Source organism: Salvelinus fontinalis, chromosome 8, assembly GCF_029448725.1.
Source record: "Salvelinus fontinalis isolate EN_2023a chromosome 8, ASM2944872v1, whole genome shotgun sequence".
In the NCBI taxonomy this organism is placed as follows: Eukaryota; Metazoa; Chordata; class Actinopteri; order Salmoniformes; family Salmonidae; genus Salvelinus; species Salvelinus fontinalis.
In genome coordinates this window covers 45,741,735-45,763,774 of record NC_074672.1, presented here as the reverse complement: position 1 = coordinate 45,763,774, position 22,040 = coordinate 45,741,735, and the positions used below count along the sequence as shown (strand labels likewise).

The 22,040-nt window shown below is 45.3% G+C and overlaps 2 protein-coding genes across 2 annotated transcripts in view; both read right to left on the bottom strand.

Moving 5' to 3' along the window:
- The window catches only part of LOC129861339 (arginine-glutamic acid dipeptide repeats protein-like), a 449,087-nt gene extending 442,911 nt beyond the window's left edge, over positions 1–6,176 (bottom strand). Inside the window, exon 1 of the mRNA XM_055932685.1 lies at positions 5,869–6,176. The gene's annotated coding sequence lies outside the window, so the exon portion shown is untranslated. The remainder of the gene's footprint in view (positions 1–5,868) is intronic.
- A 9,517-nt stretch (positions 6,177–15,693) lies between these two features.
- LOC129861342 (enolase-like) overlaps positions 15,694–22,040 on the bottom strand; it is a 29,001-nt gene continuing 22,654 nt past the window's right edge. The window contains exons 9-12 of the mRNA XM_055932700.1: positions 20,083–20,284; positions 19,538–19,646; positions 17,022–17,080; positions 15,694–16,281 (exon numbers count right to left, since the gene is read on the bottom strand). Coding sequence (XP_055788675.1) covers positions 16,218–16,281; positions 17,022–17,080; positions 19,538–19,646; positions 20,083–20,284 — 434 coding nt within the window. The 3' untranslated portion in view covers positions 15,694–16,217. The remainder of the gene's footprint in view (positions 16,282–17,021; positions 17,081–19,537; positions 19,647–20,082; positions 20,285–22,040) is intronic.

Below are 22,040 nucleotides of genomic sequence, written 5' to 3'. Positions count from 1 at the left end.
GGGGGGTCATCCTTCTAGTGTCCCAGACTACACTACAGTAGAGGGGGGGGGGGGGGGGGGTCATCCTTCTAGTGTCCCAGACTACACTACAGTAGAGGGGGGGGGGGGGGGGGGGGGGGGGGTCATCCTTCTAGTGTCCCAGACTACACTACAGTAGAGGGGGGGGGGGGGGGGGGTCATCCTTCTAGTGTCCCAGACTACACTACAGTAGAGGTGGGGGGGTCATTCTTTTAGTGTCCCAGACTACACTACAGTAGAGGGGGGGGGGGGGGGGGTCATCCTTCTAGTGTCCCAGACTACACTACAGTAGAGGGGGGGGGGGGGGGTCATCCTTCTAGTGTCCCAGACTACACTACAGTAGAGGTGGGGGGGTCATTCTTTTAGTGTCCCAGACTACACTACAGTAGAGGGGGGGGGGTCATCCTTCTAGTGTCCCAGACTACACTACAGTAGAGGGGGGGGGGGGGGGGGGGGGGGGGGGTCATCCTTCTAGTGTCCCAGACTACACTACAGTAGAGGGGGGGGGGGGGGGGGGGGGGGGGTCATCCTTCTAGTGTCCCAGACTACACTACAGTAGAGGGGGGGGGGGGGGGGGGGTCATCCTTCTAGTGTCCCAGACTACACTACAGTAGAGGGGGGGGGGGGGTCATCCTTCTAGTGTCCCAGACTACACTACAGTAGAGGGGGGGGGGGGGGGGGGGGGTAATCCTTCTAGTGTCCCAGACTACACTACAGTAGAGGGGGGGGGGGGGTCATCCTTCTAGTGTCCCAGACTACACTACAGTAGAGTTGGGGGGGGGGTCATCCTTCTAGTGTCCCAGACTACACTACAGTAGAGGTGGGGGGGGGGGGGGGGTCATCCTTCTAGTGTCCCAGACTACACTACAGTAGAGGTGGGGGGGTCATCCTTCTAGTGTCCCAGACTACACTACAGTAGAGGTGGGGGGGTCATCCTTCTAGTGTCCCAGACTACACTACAGTAGAGGTGGGGGGGTCATCCTTCTAGTGTCCCAGACTACACTACAGTAGAGGGGGGGGGGGGGGGGGGGTCATCCTTCTAGTGTCCCAGACTACACTACAGTAGAGGTGGGGGGGGGGGGGGGGTTGGGGGTCATCCTTCTTTGTCCCATTTGTGTCCCTCGGTTCAAAGAAAAACACTTCATCTTCTAATGAAAGGGGAGTCAAAGGCTTGACAGAGTGCTGTTTGGTTCATTCAGTATTGTTGTAATTGTCATTATATATAAAAATAGGCCGATTAATTGGTATCGGCTTTTTTTTGGTCCTCCAATAATCGGTATCAGTATTGAAAAACCCCCACAAAAAATCGGTCGACCTCTAGTAGAAATGATAGCGGATCTAAATGAATACAGTTTCTTGACTGTATCGAACTCACTAATAATAATCACCTAAATTAAATATTATCAGAGAGGATCTAAAATTACCCAAAATGAGAGACAGTCCTCTATCTTTTGTACATTTTGACGGCGAGGACATTTTCAGTGCGATCCCCAGGACCTCGCTGAAGACCAAATACGTCCCCCATGCAAAATGAGTTTGACACCCCTGGCATAAATGGACAATTAGACATGAAGCCTTTTTCAGATATTGATGGACTAGCCTACATTTGGTAGACTGATCTGTATCACTGCAAAACGAAGGCAGGAAAAACCTTGGAAACGGTAAGAGAACACAACCCGTAGTGAACTTTCTGGGAAAAAACAGATTCCATCGTGTTTTTGCACCACAGGTCAAACAACACAACTATGTTAGTAGCAAAAATACGTTCCTGTTAACATGGGTAGAATGGTGCTGATAGTATCGGATAGCCATAGTAGTACAACACAACAGTGGTAGGACTGGCACAATTACCGTATACGGTTGTGGATGAATATAAAATAACCGGTATAACCGTTTACACAACAGCTGGCTGAAGACGGGACAGCCAGGCCTTCACGCGGTTCAGCCTGTTTCTGCGATAACATGAATGAAATTATGAAACTGATGTTGCCCCGTTCTAAAACTAGGAAGGTGTTGCAGCAAACAATTAAGAGAAGGAGCTTGAAAGCGCTAACTCTGGCAATTTGACTGGTAAACTCATGGATACACTCACAATGGCTGCCTGGTATGGCGATGCAATCATCTCCATGGTAATGTAGAATGTTCATTTAAATGATGGTCAATTATGTGGCTCATGCAATGGAATGAATTAAATATGAAATCAACATGTAAGTCTTGGTCCCATGTTTCATGAGCTGAAATAAACATCCCAGAAATGTTCTATGCACAAAAAACATATTTCTCTCAAATGTTATGCACACATTTGTTTACATCCCTGTAAGTGAGCATTTCTCATTTGCCAAGATATTCCATCCACTTGACAGTTGTGGCATATCAAGAAGCTGATTAAACAGCATGATCATTACACAGGTGCACCTTGTGCTGGGGACAAAAGGCCACAACACAATGCCCCAGATGTCTACAGAAAGAAAGAAAGAAAGCATTTGTGTGTGTCTCATTCCTGCCAGTGTGCCAGGCCTGTGTCTCAGCCCAATATCTTAAAACAACACACGAGAAGCACTGCAACAGCCAATTACTCTGGTTGTTGGCATGACCAGAAAAACATATTTTGAGGAGAACAATGACAGACAAACAGAGACAGACAAAGACAGACAGCGAGAGAGCGAGAAGCCTGCTTGTCTTGTGAGAGCACCATGTGCTGCCTGACTATCAGTAGGGGCTGACAGATACTTATTTTAATAAATGTTCAGCACTTGAACAGCCCCATCAAGAGCTCTTTGACGGAACATTGTAAATTAATGCTCTGGACAAAGGAACGCTGTCGTACAAGGTAACAATGTAACCAGGCAGACAACAGAGGAGAAAAAAAAACGATTTTCCAAACACTCGACGTTTTGAGGGACTAATAACAAAGCAAGATCATTCATACGGCCCAACCATATCAAGTGCAGTCTTATGAGTGTAGAGGATGTCACTGAAGCACTGGTGATAGAAGAACATTTCAATGGTAATAAATAAACCATCTAGGAACCCTAGTACTGGAATGTTAAACAGTCAATCCTCTGATGAATTACCCTGTATCATCTAAGAGTCTAACAGAATCCCTTCATACATACCACGACTCCATTTCAATGGAGAAATAGCCCACTTTAAAAAAATCAAATGTAGCCTATTTATGAAGGCTTTTTTAATTTATTTTTATTTTCCACCAGTTGTCACAAAGTGCTTTCACCGTACAGGGATTCTTCAAATCCCTAACAAGAAAATAAAAAAAGAATAAGAACCAAACAGAGAAAAAAAATGTCTCCTTCAATTTCAAAACATATGTCCATAGATGGTGGATAATATGTTACCTCTCTCACTGCAACTCTCTGGACTCACTTGACTTCCACTGAGACTAACCATAACGGTGTATTATCTTACGGACAATGCTGAAGAGGGGAAGATGTTTCTGAAGAGAGATCTAGGTGAAGAACAACACACACGCAGCACAGTAACACACACGCAGCACAGTAACACACACGCAGCACAGTAACAGCACGCTGCCCGGCTGCACGCCAACACAGCATGAAAACACCCCCATCCTGCCTATTGACAAATCAACTAACAAAGACTTGCCACTGCAGCACAGTGAATAAATAGGTGTACACTGTGAATAAATAGGCCTATCCAGAGAATAAATAGGCCTACTCAGGTAATAAAATAAGCCTACTCAGGTAATAAAATAAGCCTACTCAGGTAATAAAATAAGCCTACTCAGGTAATAAAATAAGCCTAACCAGGTAATAAAATAGGCCTAATCAGGTAATAAAATAGGCCTCCCCAGGGAATAAAATAGGCCTACCCAGGTAATAAAATAGGCCTACCCAGGTAATAAAATAGGCCTACCCCGGGAATAAATAGGCCTACCCTGGTAATAAAATAGGACTACCCAGGGAATAAATAGGCCTACTCAGGTAATGAAATAGGCATACCCAGGGAATAAAATTGGCCTACCCAGGGAATAAATAGGCCTACCCTGGTAATAAAATAGGACTACCCAGGGAATAAATAGGCCTACCCATGTAAAAAAATAGGCATACCCAGGTAGTAAGGCACTCCCAAGGGATCCTCAGTCAGTCAGTCAGACAAACATTTCATAGGCAAAGCCTTCCAGATGTACACCAACACCATCATTCCCTGCTCTCCCAGCTGCCATTCCCACTCAAATCAATTCTTAAACAATTCCAAATGACTTTCTTGGGTGAATGTGTAGTGTTCTTCTCTCCAGACGTTCATCAGATTTCTCCTATTCAGTCAGCAGACATCTAGGCTAACCAAACAAAATGCCTTGTGCAACGGTAGATAGACATTTACAGCACCCCTTGCATGCCTATTTAATGGTGTGTGTGTGTGTGTGTGTGTGTGTGTGTGTGTGTGTGTGTGTGTGTGTGTGTGTGTGTGTGTGTGTGTGTGTGTGTGTGTGTGTGTGTGTGTGTGTGTGTGTGTGTGTTACTGGTCCCAGACAGTACCCTTCAATCAATGTTTGTGGTGAAAACACCATCAGTCTTATTCCAACGGAGAAGCAGTGGCTCTACAATCACATCAGTGTTTTACACAGAGAGCACCGAGAGACTATAATAAAAAGATTGATCTATTGTCCTCCAAAACAAGTGCAGTAAAGAGCCAAACATGGGGTGGAAGAATTCATGGTGCTTTATATCAACTTGTAAGAACATGCATAATTTGATCCATATGTTGAAAACAGTTACAGTTCCTTCTGTTGAGAACACGTCCAGTACACGGCAATCACTTTTCACATCAAACTTGCCAACTGCTTGTTGTGGCAACATTCAGAGGACAAAAAGCACAAAGCATTGAAATAGAAGAGGTTAGGTTTTGATTACTTTTCTTTGTAACGTTAGCTAGCGACACTCGTTTGCTTTTGGGGGACAAACAACAAACAACTAACTAGAGATAAGGTACCAAGCAGGCAACTCTTACCCTAAAATAACGGTGTTTTTTAAATGATGACCCTAAATCTGAATTTACAGAAATCCCTACAGATTTCGCTAACAGTTTGCTAGTGAAAGAGTCTTGTCTAGAAGCAGCAACATAGCCATCTCCTTGACAGTTCTGTCATTGTTACCTAGCTAGCTAATTAGCTTAGCTATGCTAACTGCTAGCTAATTATTTCGATTTAGAAAGGAAGCGTATCTAAAAACAATTGGCCAGCTAGTCAAATCAACCTTTCAAATGTAGCAATCTGCTTTGAATAACTAACGTTATCTTGCTCGCTAACTTTACTTCTTACTATTCTTTTTCTGTCTAGCTAGCTAGGTAGCTATGTTAGATAGCATAGCTAGTTGGCTTGCTAGCTAACTATTGGTAGGTGCAATGTATCTGGTTAGCTAGTTACCTAGCTAGCTAACACTTGCTAACGTTAGCCTTTCTCTGGTTGAGTTGATTTAGCAACGTTAGCTAGCTACAGCTGACTAGCTTAGAGATAATATATTATGGGTGAGATAGCTAATTGCCACTGGTATAATAGCATAGGATCATCAGATGATCTCGAAGACAAAAGGCAATAACTGTCAATAAAAGCTAAGGCTTTGATTGCTAGCAAGCTAGTTAGCTGCTATTAGCTGCTATTAGCTTTGTGACATTTAGTTGTCATCACCACACCAAAGACCCAATGACCCATCAAGATAATTCGTGATACAACTAAAAATACAAATAGCTAACTAGCTACAGCTATATAAGCTAGCAAGATAACGTTACTTGTTTGATTTGCCATCACGCCCCCTTTTTATTCGTGAACATCAAAGCATGAGAATAACTTAAGACAGCAACAGCCATTGCAACACTTACCTTGGAGGGCTTGTTTTACACCATCTGTGATTTGTTTGAGATTTGACTGCAACAACAACAAACAATAGCTCAGACTAGCTAGCCGGCCAAGTGCTGCTACACAGGGGAGTAGCTAGCCTAGCTAGGCAGCCACAAGCCACTGGGGGGGACTAATAATAAAAACGCAACTGACCGCGTTTGATAATTCTGTCATAAAATGATGGAGTATGGAGTAAAGAGGGACTAATCGGTGTCGGACTATTTTCTCTTCAGTTAGCTAAAGAGACACAGAGTGGGGAGAAGCAACACCAAGCATGACACCCCCACTTCTTCATCTTTGGATGTGGTGATTGGGCATTCCATCTACTGGTGAATTACCGCCATCTACTGTAAAAGTGGGAATGGGAAATTCCAAGAACGTGACCACGGCGTTCATACTCTGATGTATCAGTGCCATTGATGTGTATACACTGAGTGGACAAAACATTAGGAACACCTTTCTTATACCCCCTTTTGCTCTCAGAACAGCCTCAATTAGTCGAGGTACGGACACAAACAAGGTGTTGAAAGCGTTCCACAGGGATGCTGGCCACAGTTGTGTCAAGTTGGCTGAATGTCCCTTGGGTGGTGGACCACTCTTGATACACACGGGAAAATCTTGAGCATGAAGAACCCATCAGCGTTGCAGTTGTTGACACACTTCAACCAGTACGCTTGGCACCTACTACCATACCCTGTTCATTGCCTTCAAAAAGTATTCAGACCCCTTGACTTTCTCCACATTTTGTTATGTTACAGCCTTATTCTAAAATTGATTAAATATATTTTATCTCATCAATCTACACACAATACCCCACCATGACAAAGCGTAAACAGGATTTTAGAAATGTTTGCAAATATATACAAAAAAATATAAAATGATATACCTTATTTACAGTATTCAGACACTTTGATATCTGACTCGAAATTGAGCTCAGGTCCATCCTGTTTCCATTGATCATCCTTGAGATGTTTCTACAACTTGATTGGAGTCCACCTGTGGTAAATTCAATTGATTGGACATGATTTGGAAAGGCACACACCTGTCTATATAAGGTCCCACAGTTGACAGTGCATGTCAGAGCAAAAACCAAGCCATGAGGTCGAAGGAATTGTCCGTAGAGCTCCGAGACAGGATTGTGTTGAGGCACAGATCTGGGGAAGGGTACCAAAACATTTCTATAGCATTGAAGATCTTAAATAGAAGTTTGGAACCACCAAGACTCTTCCTATAGCTGGCCGCCCGACCAAACTGAACAATCGGGGGAGAAGGGCCATGGTCAGGGAGGTGACCAAGAACCGATTGTCACTCTGACAGAGCTCTAAAGTTTCTCTGTGGAGATGGGAGAACCTTCCAGAAGGACAACCATCTCTGCAGAACTCCACCAATCAGGCCTTTATGGTAGAGTTGCCAGATGGAAGCTACTCCTCACTAAAAGGCACGCTTGGAGTTTGCCAAAAGGCACCCAAAGACTCTCAGACCATGAGAATCAAGATTCTCTGATCTGATGAAACCAAAATTGAACTCTTTGGCCTGAATGCCAAGCAACACGTCTGGGGGAAACCTGTCACCATCCTTACAGTGAAGCATGGTGGTGGCAGCATCATTGGGTGGGGATGTTTTTCAGCGGCAGAGACTGGGAGACTAGTCAGGATCGAGGGAACGATGAATGGAGAAAGTACAGAGAGATCCTTGATGAAAATCTGCTCCTGAATGCTCAGAAGCAGACTGGGGCTAAGGTTCACCTTCCAACAGGACAATGACCCTAAGCCCACAGCCAAGACAATGCAGGAGTGGCTTCGGGACATGTCTCTGAATGTCCTTGAGTGGCCCAGCCAGAGCCCGGACTTGAACCCGATCTAACAACTCTGGAGAGACCTGAAAATAGCTGTGCAGCGACGCTCCCAATCCAAACTGACAGAGCTTGAGAGGATATGCAGAGAAGAATGGGAGAAACTCCCCAAATACAGGTGTGCCAGGTTTATAGCGTCATACCCAAGAAGACTCAAGGCTGTACTCCCTGCCAAAGGTGCTTCAACAAAGTACTGAGTAAAGGGTCTGAATACTTATGTAAATGTAAAATGTCTGTATTTTTTTGCTTTGTCATTATGGTGTATTGTGTGTAGATTGATGATGAGAAAAAAAAACAATTGAATCCATTTCGGAATAAGTCTGTAACGTAACAAAATGTGGAAAAAGTCAAGGTGTGTGAATATTTTCCGAATGCACTGTAAATCTTTTGTCTTCACCCTCTGAATGAAACACATACACAATCCATGTTTCAAGGCTTAAAAATCCTTCTTTGCCTCCCGAGTGGTGCAGTGGTCTAAGGCACTGCAGTGCTTGAGGCGTCACTACAGATCCGAGTTAGATCCCGGGCTGTGTCGTAGCCGGCCTCGACCGGGAGACCCATGAGGCGACGCACAATTGGCCCAGAGTCGTCCGGGTTAGGGGAGGGTTTGGCAGGCCGGGCGCATGCACGCTGACACATTGGTGCGGCTGGTTTCCGGGTTACAGCCGTATGGGAGTTGCAGCGATGGGACAAGACTGTAACTACCAATTGGATATCATGAAATTAGGGAGAAAAAAGGGTAAGAAACCTGTCTCCTCCCCTTCCCTGATTGAAGTAGATTGAACAAGTGACATCAATAAGGGATCATAGCTTTCACCTAGAGTCACCTGGTCAGTCTATGTCATGGAAAGAGTATACTTGAGTATACTCAGTGTATACTCAGTGTAAACCATTGCTCAGTACAGAACACTAACTTGGTTATTACTTAGGGAGTGTTTTATTAACCAATAAATCAAGACAATGTGAGCGACATTAATAATACACAAGATACAAAACATGTATGACTTTAGCAGAGGTGTGGACTGGAGTCACATGACTTGGACTCGAGTCAGACTCGAGTCACAAATATGATGACTTGCAACTCGACTTTGACTTTAACACCAATGACTCGTGACTTGACTTGGACTTCAAATCAAATCAAATTGTATTTGTCACATACACATGGTTAGCAGATGTTAATGCGAGTGTAGCGAAATGCTTGTGCTTCTAGTTCCGACAATGCAGTAATAACCAACAAGTAATCTAACCTAACAATTCCACAACTACTACCTTATACACACAAGTGTAAAGGGATAAAGAATATGTACATAAAGATATATGAATGAGTGATGGTACAGAACGGCATAGGCAAGATGCAGTAGATGGTATAGTGTACAGTCTATACATATGAGATGAGTAATGTAGGGTATGTAAACATAAAGTGGCATAGTTTAAAGTGGCTAGTGATACATGTATTACATAAAGATGGCAAGATGCAGTGGATGATATACAGTACAGTATATACATATACATATGAGATGAGTAATGTAGGGTATGTTAATGTAACAGTATAACTTTAAACCGTCCCCTCGCCCCGACACGGGCGCGAACCAGGGACCCTCTGCACACATCGACAACAGTCACCCACGAAGCAGCGTTACCCATCGCTCCACAAAAGCCACGGCCCTTGCAAAGCAAGGGGCAACACTACTTAAGTCTCAGAGCAAGTGACGTAACTGATTGAAATGCTACTAGCGCGCACCCGCTAACTAGCTAGCCATTTCACATCCGTTACACTCACCCCCCTTTCAACCTCCTCCTTTTTCCGCAGCAACCAGTGATCCGGGTCAACAGCATCAATGTAACAGTATAACTTTAAACCGTCCCCTCGCCCCGACACGGGCGCGAACCAGGGACCCTCTGCACACATCGACAACAGTCACCCACGAAGCAGCGTTACCCATCGCTCCACAAAAGCCACGGCCCTTGCAAAGCAAGGGGCAACACTACTTAAGTCTCAGAGCAAGTGACGTAACTGATTGAAATGCTACTAGCGCGCACCCGCTAACTAGCTAGCCATTTCACATCCGTTACATAAACATTATATTAGGTGGCATTGTTTAAAGTGGCTAGTGATACATTTTTACATAATTTCCATCAATTCCTATTATTAAAGTGGCTGGAGTTGAGTCAGTATGTTGGCAGCGGCCACTAAATGTTAGTGGTGGCTGTTGGCCTTGAGATAGAAGTCTGATGGCCTTGAGATAGAAGCTGTTTTTCAGTCTCTCAGGCCCTGCTTTGATGCACCTGTACTGACCTCACCTTCTGGATGATAGCGGGGTGAACAGGCAGTGGCTCGGGTGGTTGTTGTCCTTAATGATCTTTATGGCCTTCCTGTGACATCGGGTGGTGTAGGTGTCTTGGAGGGCAGGTAGTTTGCCCCCGGTGATGCGTTGTGCAGACCTCACTACCCTCTAGAGAGCCTTACGGTTGTGGGCGGAGCAGTTGCCGTACAATGCGGTGATACAGCCCGACAGGATGCTCTCGATTGTGCATCTGTAGAAGTTTGTGAGTGCTTTTGGTGACAAGCCAAATTTTTTCAGCCTCCTGAAGGCTGCTGCGCCTTCTTCACAACGCTGTCTGTGTGGGTGGATCAATTCAGTTTGTCCGTGATGTGTACACAGAGGAACTTAAAACTTTCCACCTTCTCCACTACTGTCCCGTCGATGTGGATAGGGGGGTGCTCCCTCTGCTGTTTCCTGAAGTCCACAATCATAAGACTTGAGCCTTATGACTCGACCTGACTTGATACCCTCCCCAACCTGACTTGATACCCTCCCCAACCTGACTTGATACCCTCCCCAACCTGACTTGATATCCTCCCCAACCTGTCTTAATACCCTCCCCAACCTGACTTGATACCCTCCCCAACCTGACTTGATACCCTCCCCAACCTGACTTGATACCCTCCCCAATCTGACTTGATACCCTCCCCAACCTAACTTGATACCCTCCCCAACCTGACTTGATACCCTCCCCAACCTGACTCCCCAAACTGACTTGATACCCTCCCCAACCTGTCTTAATACCCTCCCCAACCTGACTTGACACCCTCCCCAACCTGACTTGATACCCTCCCCAAACTGACTTGATACCCTCCCCAACCTGTCTTAATACCCTCCCCAACCTGACTTGATACCCTCCCCAACCTGACTTGATACCCTCCCCAACCTGACTTGATACCCTCCCCAACCTGACTTGATACCCTCCCCAACCTGTCTTAATACCCTCCCCAACCTGACTTGATACCCTCCCCAACCTGACTTGATACCCTCCCCAACCTGACTTGATACCCTCCCCAAGGTGACTTGATACCCTCCCCAAAGTGACTTGATACCCTCCCCAAAGTGACTTGATACCCTCCCCAAGCTGACTTGATACCCTCCCCAACCTGACTCCCCAACCTGTCTTAATACCCTCCCCAACCTGACTTGATACCCTCCCCAACCTGACTTGATACCCTCCCCAACCTGACTTGATACCCTCCCCAACCTGACTTGATACCCTCCCCAACCTGTCTTAATACCCTCCCCAACCTGACTTGATACCCTCCCCAACCTGACTTGATACCCTCCCCAACCTGTCTTAATACCCTCCCCAACCTGACTTGATACCCTCCCCAACCTGACTTGATACCCTCCTCAAGGTGACTTGATACCCTCCCCAAGGTGACTTGATACCCTCCTCAACCTGACTTGATACCCTCCCCAAGGTGACTTGATACCCTCCCCAAGGTGACTTGATACCCTCCTCAACCTGACTTGATACCCTCCTCAAGGTGACTTGATACCCTCCCCAACCTGACTTGATACCCTCCCCAACCTGACTTGATACCCTCCTCAAGGTGACTTGATACCCTCCCCAAGGTGACTTGATACCCTCCCCAACCTGACTTGATACCCTCCCCAACCTGACTTGATACCCTCCCCAACCTGACTTGATACCCTCCCCAAGCTGACTTGATACCCTCCCCAAGGTGACTTGATACCCTCCCCAACCTGACTTGATACCCTCCCCAACCTGACTTGATACCCTCCCCAACCTGACTTGATACCCTCCCCAACCTGACTTGATACCCTCCCCAAGGTGACTTGATACCCTCCCCAAGGTGACTTGATACCCTCCCCAACCTGACTTGATACCCTCCCCAAGGTGACTTGATACCCTCCCCAAGGTGACTTGATACCCTCCCCAAGGTGACTTGATACCCTCCTCAACCTGACTTGATACCCTCCCCAAGGTGACTTGATACCCTCCTCAACCTGACTTGATACCCTCCTGAAGCCCAAATATATAAAAATGATGCTATTAAAAAAGTGTGCAGCGCATCAACTCTTCATTTAACGGATTACAGTTTGAATCAGACAGCAGCCAATCAAATTGTGCCAGCTGAGAAAAAGTTGTGCGTGGCAGTGCCGAGGAAGGTTGGCGTGTGGAATTCAGATGGAGCCCTTGGAAAAATGATACCCCAAATTATTATTTTCGGCTGTAAAGACAAAGCTGTATCAACAAAAAACGGATTGCAACTTGCATAACATGCAGGAAGAAAATTACAGACGGAGGCGCAACATTTTCCAACTTTGTTCGACATTTGAAGCTGCACAAAGAAAGGTAAGTCGTGGCTAATATAGCCGACAGCTATATATTTTATTACTTTACTGGTGTAGCATGTAGGCTAACGTAACGTTAAATCAATGAGCCTCCACACAGTCAGTCAGTGCGGGAACATGATCATTGCACCCAAGATTGTGCTACAACTGGCTAGGCAGTTGGTAGCATAAATCCTGCCTGATGTTACTGCTGTTCCTAAAACCATTGACATACGTTAGCCTACTGTAACCACACAGAGAGTGTGTGTGTGTGTGTTAAGGTTGGGCGATTGTGTACAAGCCTACATCGCCCGGTTCTCGATATCCTCGATAGTCGATCACTATTGGGGGGGGGGGGGGGTTCTTTCTCATGGCTACCCATGTGTTTCCATGGAAATATAAAGTTTATTTGGTAAGTAATAAATATATAGATATTTTTAAAAGCATTCATGATTTGCGTAAATGTAATATACTATTACTCTTGTTAAAAATATGAAATGGTATTACATTTGGCGAAGAGCACATTATGACTTGTTTAGGACTCGAAACTCAAAGTTTAGGACTTGAGACTTGACTTGATACTTGACGGTCTTGACTTGAGACTTGACCCGGACTTGCCTGTCTTGACTTGGGACTTGAGTGCTAAGACTTGAGACTTACTTGTAAAAACAATGACTGGGTCCCACCTCTGGACTTCAGTGGTCACAGCTTTCAATAGCATTTTTGTTTCAGAATGCAGTAAGTAGACATGGTTTAACAAATCAATGAATTATAAAGCCCTTTAACAAAAGCCTGTATGTAACAGTATAACTTTTACGTCGCCCCCTCGCCCCGACACTGGCGCGAACCAGGGAACCTCTGCACAAATCAACAACGGTTGCCCACAAAGCATCATTACCCATCGCTCCACAAAGGCCGCGGCCCTTGCAGAGCAAGGGGAAACCCTAGTTAAGTCTCAGAGCAAGTGACGTAACTGATTGAAACGCTACTAGCGCGCACCCGCTAACTAGCTAGCCATTTCACATCCGTTACATGTACACGCTGCTCGTGTACACACTATAATAACTTGGCCCTATTTAAAACTGGTCGTTTGGATCGTGGATGCTGAATGGACGAGCAGCGTTCCAAGCCGTGATGTATCAGTAACAGTTATATCTAAAACGTATCACTACGCCTCTTTAAGAATATCATGTCGCTGTTGCTGTGGCAACCATCTCTTGTATTTATCTCAACTAGCACATTATTTCCTGCTCGCTTCCAGCCTAACATTTAGTTTGCTACAGCGGAGGGGGGTTTAATATAAGCCTCGCCGTCTGCCTTGTCTGACCTCGAAAAACAATGTTTCACTTTTAAAATGTCGATCTCTGTAGTTAGGCGTTATGAAGTTACATTGAAATTAACAAAGTAATCTGGATCAGTGATGTATTAAAACGTCATGCAACATTTTCGTGCCAAGTCATATTATTTAAGATGTAATATGTTGACATATTTTTTTATAAAGGTGAAGTTAGAAAGACGAATGTATTATCCATTTACATGTACTGTACGCTGTAAATCAAATAAAAAAATCTTAAACTAAGATAAACAGAGACCTCTAGCGGTACATTTTATTTCAATTAGTGGAAGGAGCATAGCGGTACTTCATGGCAGTAACCACCAGAGGGTATATGACTCAAAGAAGAAGAGACTGAAGCGCAGCTCTCAAACAAGGGAGGGATTGGTCAGTGTTTACAGATTTTCCACAACGGAGATTATTCTGATTTCCCCCAAATTCTGCCTTTTTTATGTTTCTGTCGCTGAATCAAATCTGTCTTTGAAAAACACATCAATAAGACCCATTTCCTTACTGAAAGGCAGATGACTGCACTACTTAACTATGAGAGGCTGTAGCAGTTCCTGTGTCACGGGAGGCTGGTGGCACCTTAATTGGGGAGGACGGGCTCGTGCTAATGACTGGCGTGGAACGTTATAAAATACATCAAAGGCGTGGTATCCAGGTGTTTGATGCCATTCCCTTTACTCCGTTCCAGACATTATTATGAGCCGTTTCACTGCTCCTAAAAGCAGAATTATAAACAGTGTAGACTGTTTGCCTCTTGCTTCATATGATCTATGTAAGGATTATGAAATGTATACAGCTAATCAATGGTGGCAGCCAGGTCTATACACTTTCGCAAAAGGAATTAACTTGCCAGCCTCCATGGGCAAGCAGCTATGTAGTGTAATGCTGCTGACTGAGCATCCATCTTGGCAGGGCTCAGTCAGATCTGGGTTCAACAACTATTTGAAATAATTTTAAATACTTTATCAGGGCTTGATTGAGCTTGTCTGGCAAAATGGAACCAATAGAATAGTCTATTGAATAGAATAGTCTCAACTTCTAACTGGCATGGGCAGCAGGTAGCTTAGTGGTTAGAGCGTTGGGTCGGTAACCAGAAGGTTGCTAGATCAAATCCCTGAGCTGACAAGGTAAAATACCAGTTGATCTACCCCTGAACAAGGGACTTAACCCGCTGTCATTGTAAAAAAGAATTTGTTCTTAACTGATTTGCCTAGTTAAATAAAAGAGAAACCCAGATCATCTGGTAATCTAGGCAGACTGCAGGAAACACTCAAAGTATTTTAAAGATTTCAAATCATTTTAAACCCAGATCTCCCCTTCAAGGGGAGCCTGTACATCCAGAAATGGTGTCTGTTTCCTTCTTACCGCAGGCTCATGTTACTGCCTCTCTCTGGCAGTTCCAAATACATCACAATATAGATAGCTAGGGACTTCACAGCAGACACACTTATAAACAGGCCTCGGGTCTGTTCTCCCAATTAAAACCATTATACCTGTTCTCCCACTTATTAACAGGCCTCAGGTCTGTTCTCCCAATTAAAACCATTATACCTGTTCTCCCACTTATAAACAAGCCTCAGGTCTGTTCTCCCACTTATTAACAGGCCTCAGGTCTGTTCTCCCACTTATTAACAGGCCTCGGGTCTGTTCTCCCACTTATAAACAGGCCTCAGGTCTGTTCTCCCACTTATTAACAGGCCTCAGGTCTGTTCTCCCACTTATTAACAGGCCTCAGGTCTGTTCTCCCACTTATTAACAGGCCTCAGGTCTGTTCTCCCACTTATAAACAGGCCTCAGGTTAAAACCATTATCATTTAGAAGGAAAACAAGCTTGATACCTTTTCAGTTGAAAAAAAGTAATTTTGATAACTATGGATGCCTTCTGGGTCCAGAATGATTTCAGAATGATTTCAGTGTCACTGAATTTTGTGATACAGGAACTTACAGATTATTTAATAACAAGAAAGCACACAGAGAGGTAGAATGACATCTCTTGTCTGTTTCATAGGTTTATTTCTGGTAATTCTGCCAACGCTTACAGTAGCAACACTAGAACTTCTCTTCAGAGGTGACACATTGCACATACAGTCCTCTGTCTGTCCTGCCCAATAACAGCACAGTGCTAAACTTACAGAAGCTCTCCACTAGAATAATAGTACTTATAGGAGACAACCAAGAATCACTACAACTCACAAGAAGCAAAAACAAAGATCTCTCATCATCACACGATAAGGTTACACTGACACAAAGGACAAACACTATTTAAGGAGTCGTAGAGGTCAGGTTGGTGGCGGTGCATTAAGGTCAGTGCACTACAAGTTAGATTAGGGTTTCCTAACGTGCTAACGGAACCACAGACTTGGACATTGGGGTTTAATTTCAATGGCGATCCATATTCCTTCCTCTGGACAGGGCAGTGCGTAGACACCTAGCGTGGTTTTATGTGGTGGGCTTTACTGTACTTATGCAGGATGAAAACACCAAGGCCCAAGGAGAAGTTGAACCTCCTTAGATCGGGTGCCTGAAGTTCTGGCCGGCAAAGACAGCTTTGTCTCCAAGCTCCTCCTCAATCCTATGGAAGATAGTCAGACATTTCATTTGGCTGGAGGTTTCAACAGTTGGAGTACTAAAATAGCCTACTATTATCCTTGATAATGGCATATTAAGATGAGTGATATAGAGCGCGCCAGCTTGTAGCCCTAAAAAAACAGAAATGAGTTACCTCTGATTGGTTCAGCCATTCCTACGGGGGAAAATGAATGGTGAAAGAATAGGGTTGTGGGATAGACGACGATAATAAGGTCTGAGGTAAACACAGGCTTAGGAGATCTGATACGTTTTGTTCTTAAACACAGGCTTAGGAGATCTGATACGTTTTGTTCTTTGTCATAATAAGGGTTAGTTAACCTGACCTCTATGAATTATGAAGCCTTCATGTTTTGTTCTATGAGGTAATATCAGTCAGTCATCATGACCTCTATGAATTATGAAGCCTTTATGCCAGCTTCAAAATTCACAAAAAGTGACGTTAGCTGATGTAGCTTATCTCATTGAACAAAACGTATACGATCTCCTAAACCTGTGTTAACCTCAGACCTTATATTCAGCGATTAACCAAAAACCCTGCAAAAACGCCATTCATTTCCCAATAGGAGTTAGTGCCTAAAAAAGAAGCCAATATACTGCTCTCTATTTTGGGCCAAATGTACACCTTTTAAGTCAAAGGATATATCTAATGAAGAACATATGACATGATATTACTAGTGACAATATTTTATACAACTGAGTTAAGAGTTTAAAGACGGAGCTCACCTGAGCAGCTGGTTGTACTTAGCCAGACGCTCAGATCTGCATGGGGCACCGGTCTTGATCTGGAGAAGGACACACAGCATATCAGTTATTTAAGTTGTCTGGAACACAGCATACCACAGCATATCAGTTATTTAAGTTGTCTGGAACACAGCATACCACAGCATATCAGTTATTTAAGTTGTCTGGAACACAGCATACCACAGCATATCAGTTAATAAAGTTCACCGGAACACCAGGTATCAATACAGAATTATTCCCAGGAAAAGCTGATGCTGAAAAAACTATGGTGAGAATAAAGCAATGCTCTCATGACGGAGCTTGCAGTGGTATCACAACATGACAGAACTTGCAGTGGGATCACAACACGACGGAGCTTTCAGTGGGATCACAACACGATAGAACTTGCAGTGGGATCACAACACGATAGAACTTGCAGTGGGATCACAACATGACAGAACTTGCAGTGGGATCACAACACGACGGAACTTGCAGTGGGATCACAACACGATAGAACTTGCAGTGGGATCTTCAACACGACAGCACTTGCAGTGGGATCATAACACGACAGAACTTGCAGTGGGATCATAACACGACGGAGCTTGCAGTGGGATCACAACACGATAGAACTTGCAGTGGGATCTTCAACACGACAGAACTTGCAGTGGGATCTTCAACACGACGGAACTTGCAGTGGGATCATAACACGACGGAGCTTGCAGTGGGATCATAACACGACGGAACTTGCAGTGGGATCATAACACGACGGAGCTTGCAGTGGGATCACAACACGATAGAACTTGCAGTGGGAACTTCAACACGACAGAACTTGCAGTGGAATCACAACACGACGGAACTTGCAGTGGGATCACAACACGACGGAACTTGCAGTGGGATCTTCAACACGACTGAACTTGCAGTGGGATCTTCAACACGACGGAACTTGCAGTGGGATCACAACACGATAGAACTTGCAGTGGGATCACAACACGATAGAACTTACAGTGGGATCACAACACAATAGAACTTGCAGTGGGATCACAACACGATAGAACTTGCAGTGGGATCACAACACGACAGAACTTGCAGTGGGATCCCAACACGACGGAGCTTGCAGTGGGATCACAACACGACGGAACTTGCAGTGGGATCACAACACGACAGAACTTGCAGTGGGATCACAACACGACAGAACTTGCAGTGGGATCACAACATGACAGAACTTGCAGTGGGATCACAACATGACAGAACTTGCAGTGGGATCACAACATGACAGAACTTGCAGTGGGATCACAACACGACGGAACTTGCAGTGGGATCACAACATGACAGAACTTGCAGTGGGATCTTCAACACGATAGAACTTGCAGTGGGATCTTCAACACGACGGAACTTGCAGTGGGATCACAACACGATAGAACTTGCAGTGGGATCACAACACGATAGAACTTGCAGTGGGATCACAACATGACGGAGCTTGCAGTGGGATCACAACACGACGGAACTTGCAGTGGGATCACAACATGACGGAACTTGCAGTGGGATCACAACACGACGGAACTTGCAGTGGGATCACATGACAGAACGTGCAGTGGGATCACAACACGATAGAACTTGCAGTGGGATCACAACACGATAGAACTTGCAGTGGGATCACAACACGACAGAACTTGCAGTGGGATCACAACACGACGAAACTTGCAGTGGGATCACACGATAGAACTTGCAGTGGGATCACAACACGATAGAACTTGTAGTGGGATCTTCAACACGACGGAACTTGCAGTGGGATCTTCAACACGATAGAACTTGCAGTGGGATCACAACACGACGGAACTTGCAGTGGGATCTTCAACACGACTGAACTTGCAGTGGGATCTTCAACACGATAGAACTTGCAGTGGGATCTTCAACACGATAGAACTTGCAGTGGGATCTTCAACACGACGGAACTTGCAGCGGGATCACAACACGACGGAACTTGCAGCGGGATCACAACACGATAGAACTTGCAGTGGGATCACAACACGATAGAACTTGCAGTGGGATCACAACATGACGGAACTTGCAGTGGGATCTTCAACACGACGGAACTTGCAGTGTGATCACAACATGATAGAACTTGCAGTGGGATCACAACACGACGGAGCTTGCAGTGGGATCTTCAACACGATAGAACTTGCAGTGGGATCACAACACGACGGAACTTGCAGTGGGATCACAACACGACGGAACTTGCAGTGGGATCACAACACGATAGAACTTGCAGTAGGATCACAACACGATAGAACTTGCAGTGGGATCACAACACGATAGAACTTGCAGTGGGATCACAACACGACGGAGCTTGCAGTGGAATCACAACACGATAGAATCAAGTGTCTGTCTGCTGAACTTTGAACCAACATCTCCTTCAGTGTTAGGTCACACCTGTATTAAAATCTGTTTCACTAAATAAATGTAATTTTGATAAAAGTAATCCAATGAAATCTGTAATCTGATGAGAAGGTGTATCCTACCTGTCCAGTGCAGAGACCGACGACCAGGTCAGCGATGAAAGTGTCCTCGGTCTCTCCAGAGCGATGGCTGACCATCACCCCCCAGCCATTGGTCTGGGCCATTTTGCAGCTACACACAGGAAACAGCGAACACATTCATTAGCTAGTACAGAAACTTACACATACATACCACAGGAGGCTGGTGGCACCTTAATTGGGGAGGACGGGTTGGTGGTAACGGCTGGAGCGGAATAGGTGTGTAATGGTAACAAATACATCAAGCACATGGTTTCCATGTGGTTAACGCCGTTCTATTTGCTGCGTTCCGGCCATTATTACGAGCTGTTCTCCCCTCAGCATCCTCCACTGGTACACCCAATGTCCCCAGATGGGTTTGACACCCAGGTCCACATTAACCATCCACTACATTTCTCCCTTTCAGTCTCCCTACCTTCAGCACTGTCTGAAACAATGGCAACAAAATAGCTGCCAGTGGAGTGACACTCCACTCAGTGATGGAACCAGGCTGAACCAAAATGGCCGTCTGTGTGTGGACAGTTACTCACGCCTGCAGGGACTCTGTGACGGAGCCGATCTGGTTGACCTTGAGCAGCAGGCAGTTGCAGGCCTTGTCGGCCACACCCTTGGCGATGCGCTTGGGGTTGGTGACGGTCAGATCGTCACCCACCACCTGGATGCTGGTCTCAGCCGTGAACTTGGACCATGCCGCCCAGTCATCCTGGTCAAAGGGATCCTCAATGGACACCACTGTAGAAGACAGAGGAGAAGGGCTGTAACGGGTTAGTCGTTAGAACATGCTGCTAAGGTCACTACTGGGGAGAGACGGGGGGAAAAAGAGCCGTGCAACTCTAAAGCCTAATCGACTGCAATTACAAATGTGAATGGGTAATAGGGTGCACTATGGGTAATAGAGTGCACTATGGGTAATAGAGTGCACTATGGGTAATAGCGTTCCCTATGGGTAATAGGGTGCCCTATTGGTAATAGTGTGCCCTATGGGTAATAGGGTGCCCTATGGGTAATAGGGTGCCCTATGGGTAATAGGGTGCACTATGGGTAATAGCGTGTCCTATGGGTAATATCGTGCACTATGGGTAATAGTGTGCCCTATGGGTAATAGCGTGTCCTATGGGTAATAGTGTGCCCTATAGGTAATAGTGTGCACTATGGGTAATAGTGTGCACTATGGGTAATAGTGTGCCCTATGGGTAATAGGGTGCCCTATGGGTAATAGGGTGCCCTATGGGTAATAGCGTTCCCTATGGGTAATAGGGTGCCCTATTGGTAATAGTGTGCCCTATGGGTAATAGGGTGCCCTATGGGTAATAGGGTGCCCTATGGGTAATAGGGTGCACTATGGGTAATAGCGTGTCCTATGGGTAATATCGTGCACTATGGGTAATAGTGTGCCCTATGGGTAATAGCGTGTCCTATGGGTAATAGTGTGCCCTATAGGTAATAGTGTGCACTATGGGTAATAGTGTGCCCTATGGGTAATAGGGTGCCCTATGGGTAATAGGGTGCCCTATGGGTAATAGTGTGCACTATGGGTAATAGCGTGCACTATGGGTAATAGCGTGCACTATGGGTAATAGGGTGCCCTATGGGTAATAGGGTGCCCTATGGGTAATAGTGTGCCCTATAGGTAATAGTGTGCACTATGGGTAATAGTGTGCCCTATGGGTAATAGTGTGCACTATGGGTAATAGTGTGCACTATAGGTAATAGTGTGCACTATTGGTAATAGTGTGCCCTATGGGTAATAGGGTGCCCTATGGGTAATAGGGTGCACTATGGGTAATAGGGTGCCCTATGGGTAATAGGGTACACTATGGGTAATAGTGTGCACTATGGGTAATAGCGTACACTATGGGTAATAGGGTGCACTATGGGTAATAGCGTGCACTATGGGTAATAGGGTGTACTATGGGTAATAGCGTGCACTATGGGTAATAGCGTGCACTATGGGTAATAGTGTGCACTATGGGTAATAGGGTGCCCTATGGGTAATAGTGTGCACTATGGGTAATAGTGTGCCCTAGGGGTAATAGGGTGCCCTATGGGTAATAGTGTGCACTATGGGTAATAGGGTGCACTATGGGTAATAGGGTGCCCTATGGGTAATAGTGTGCACTATGGGTAATAGGGTGCACTATGGGTAATAGTGTGCACTATGGGTAATAGTGTGCACTATGGGTAATAGTCTGCACTATGGGTAATAGTGTGCACTATGGGTAATAGTGTGCACTATGGGTAATAGGGTGCCCTATGGGTAATAGGGTGCCCTATGGGTAATAGCGTGCACTATGGGTAATAGGGTGTACTATGGGTAATAGCGTGCACTATGGGTAATAGTGTGCACTATGGGTAATAGGGTGCCCTATGGGTAATAGTGTGCCCTATGGGTAATAGTGTGCACTATGGGTAATAGGGTGCCCTATGGGTAATTGGGTGCCCTATGGGTAATAGTGTGCCCTATGGGTAATAGTGTGCACTATGGGTA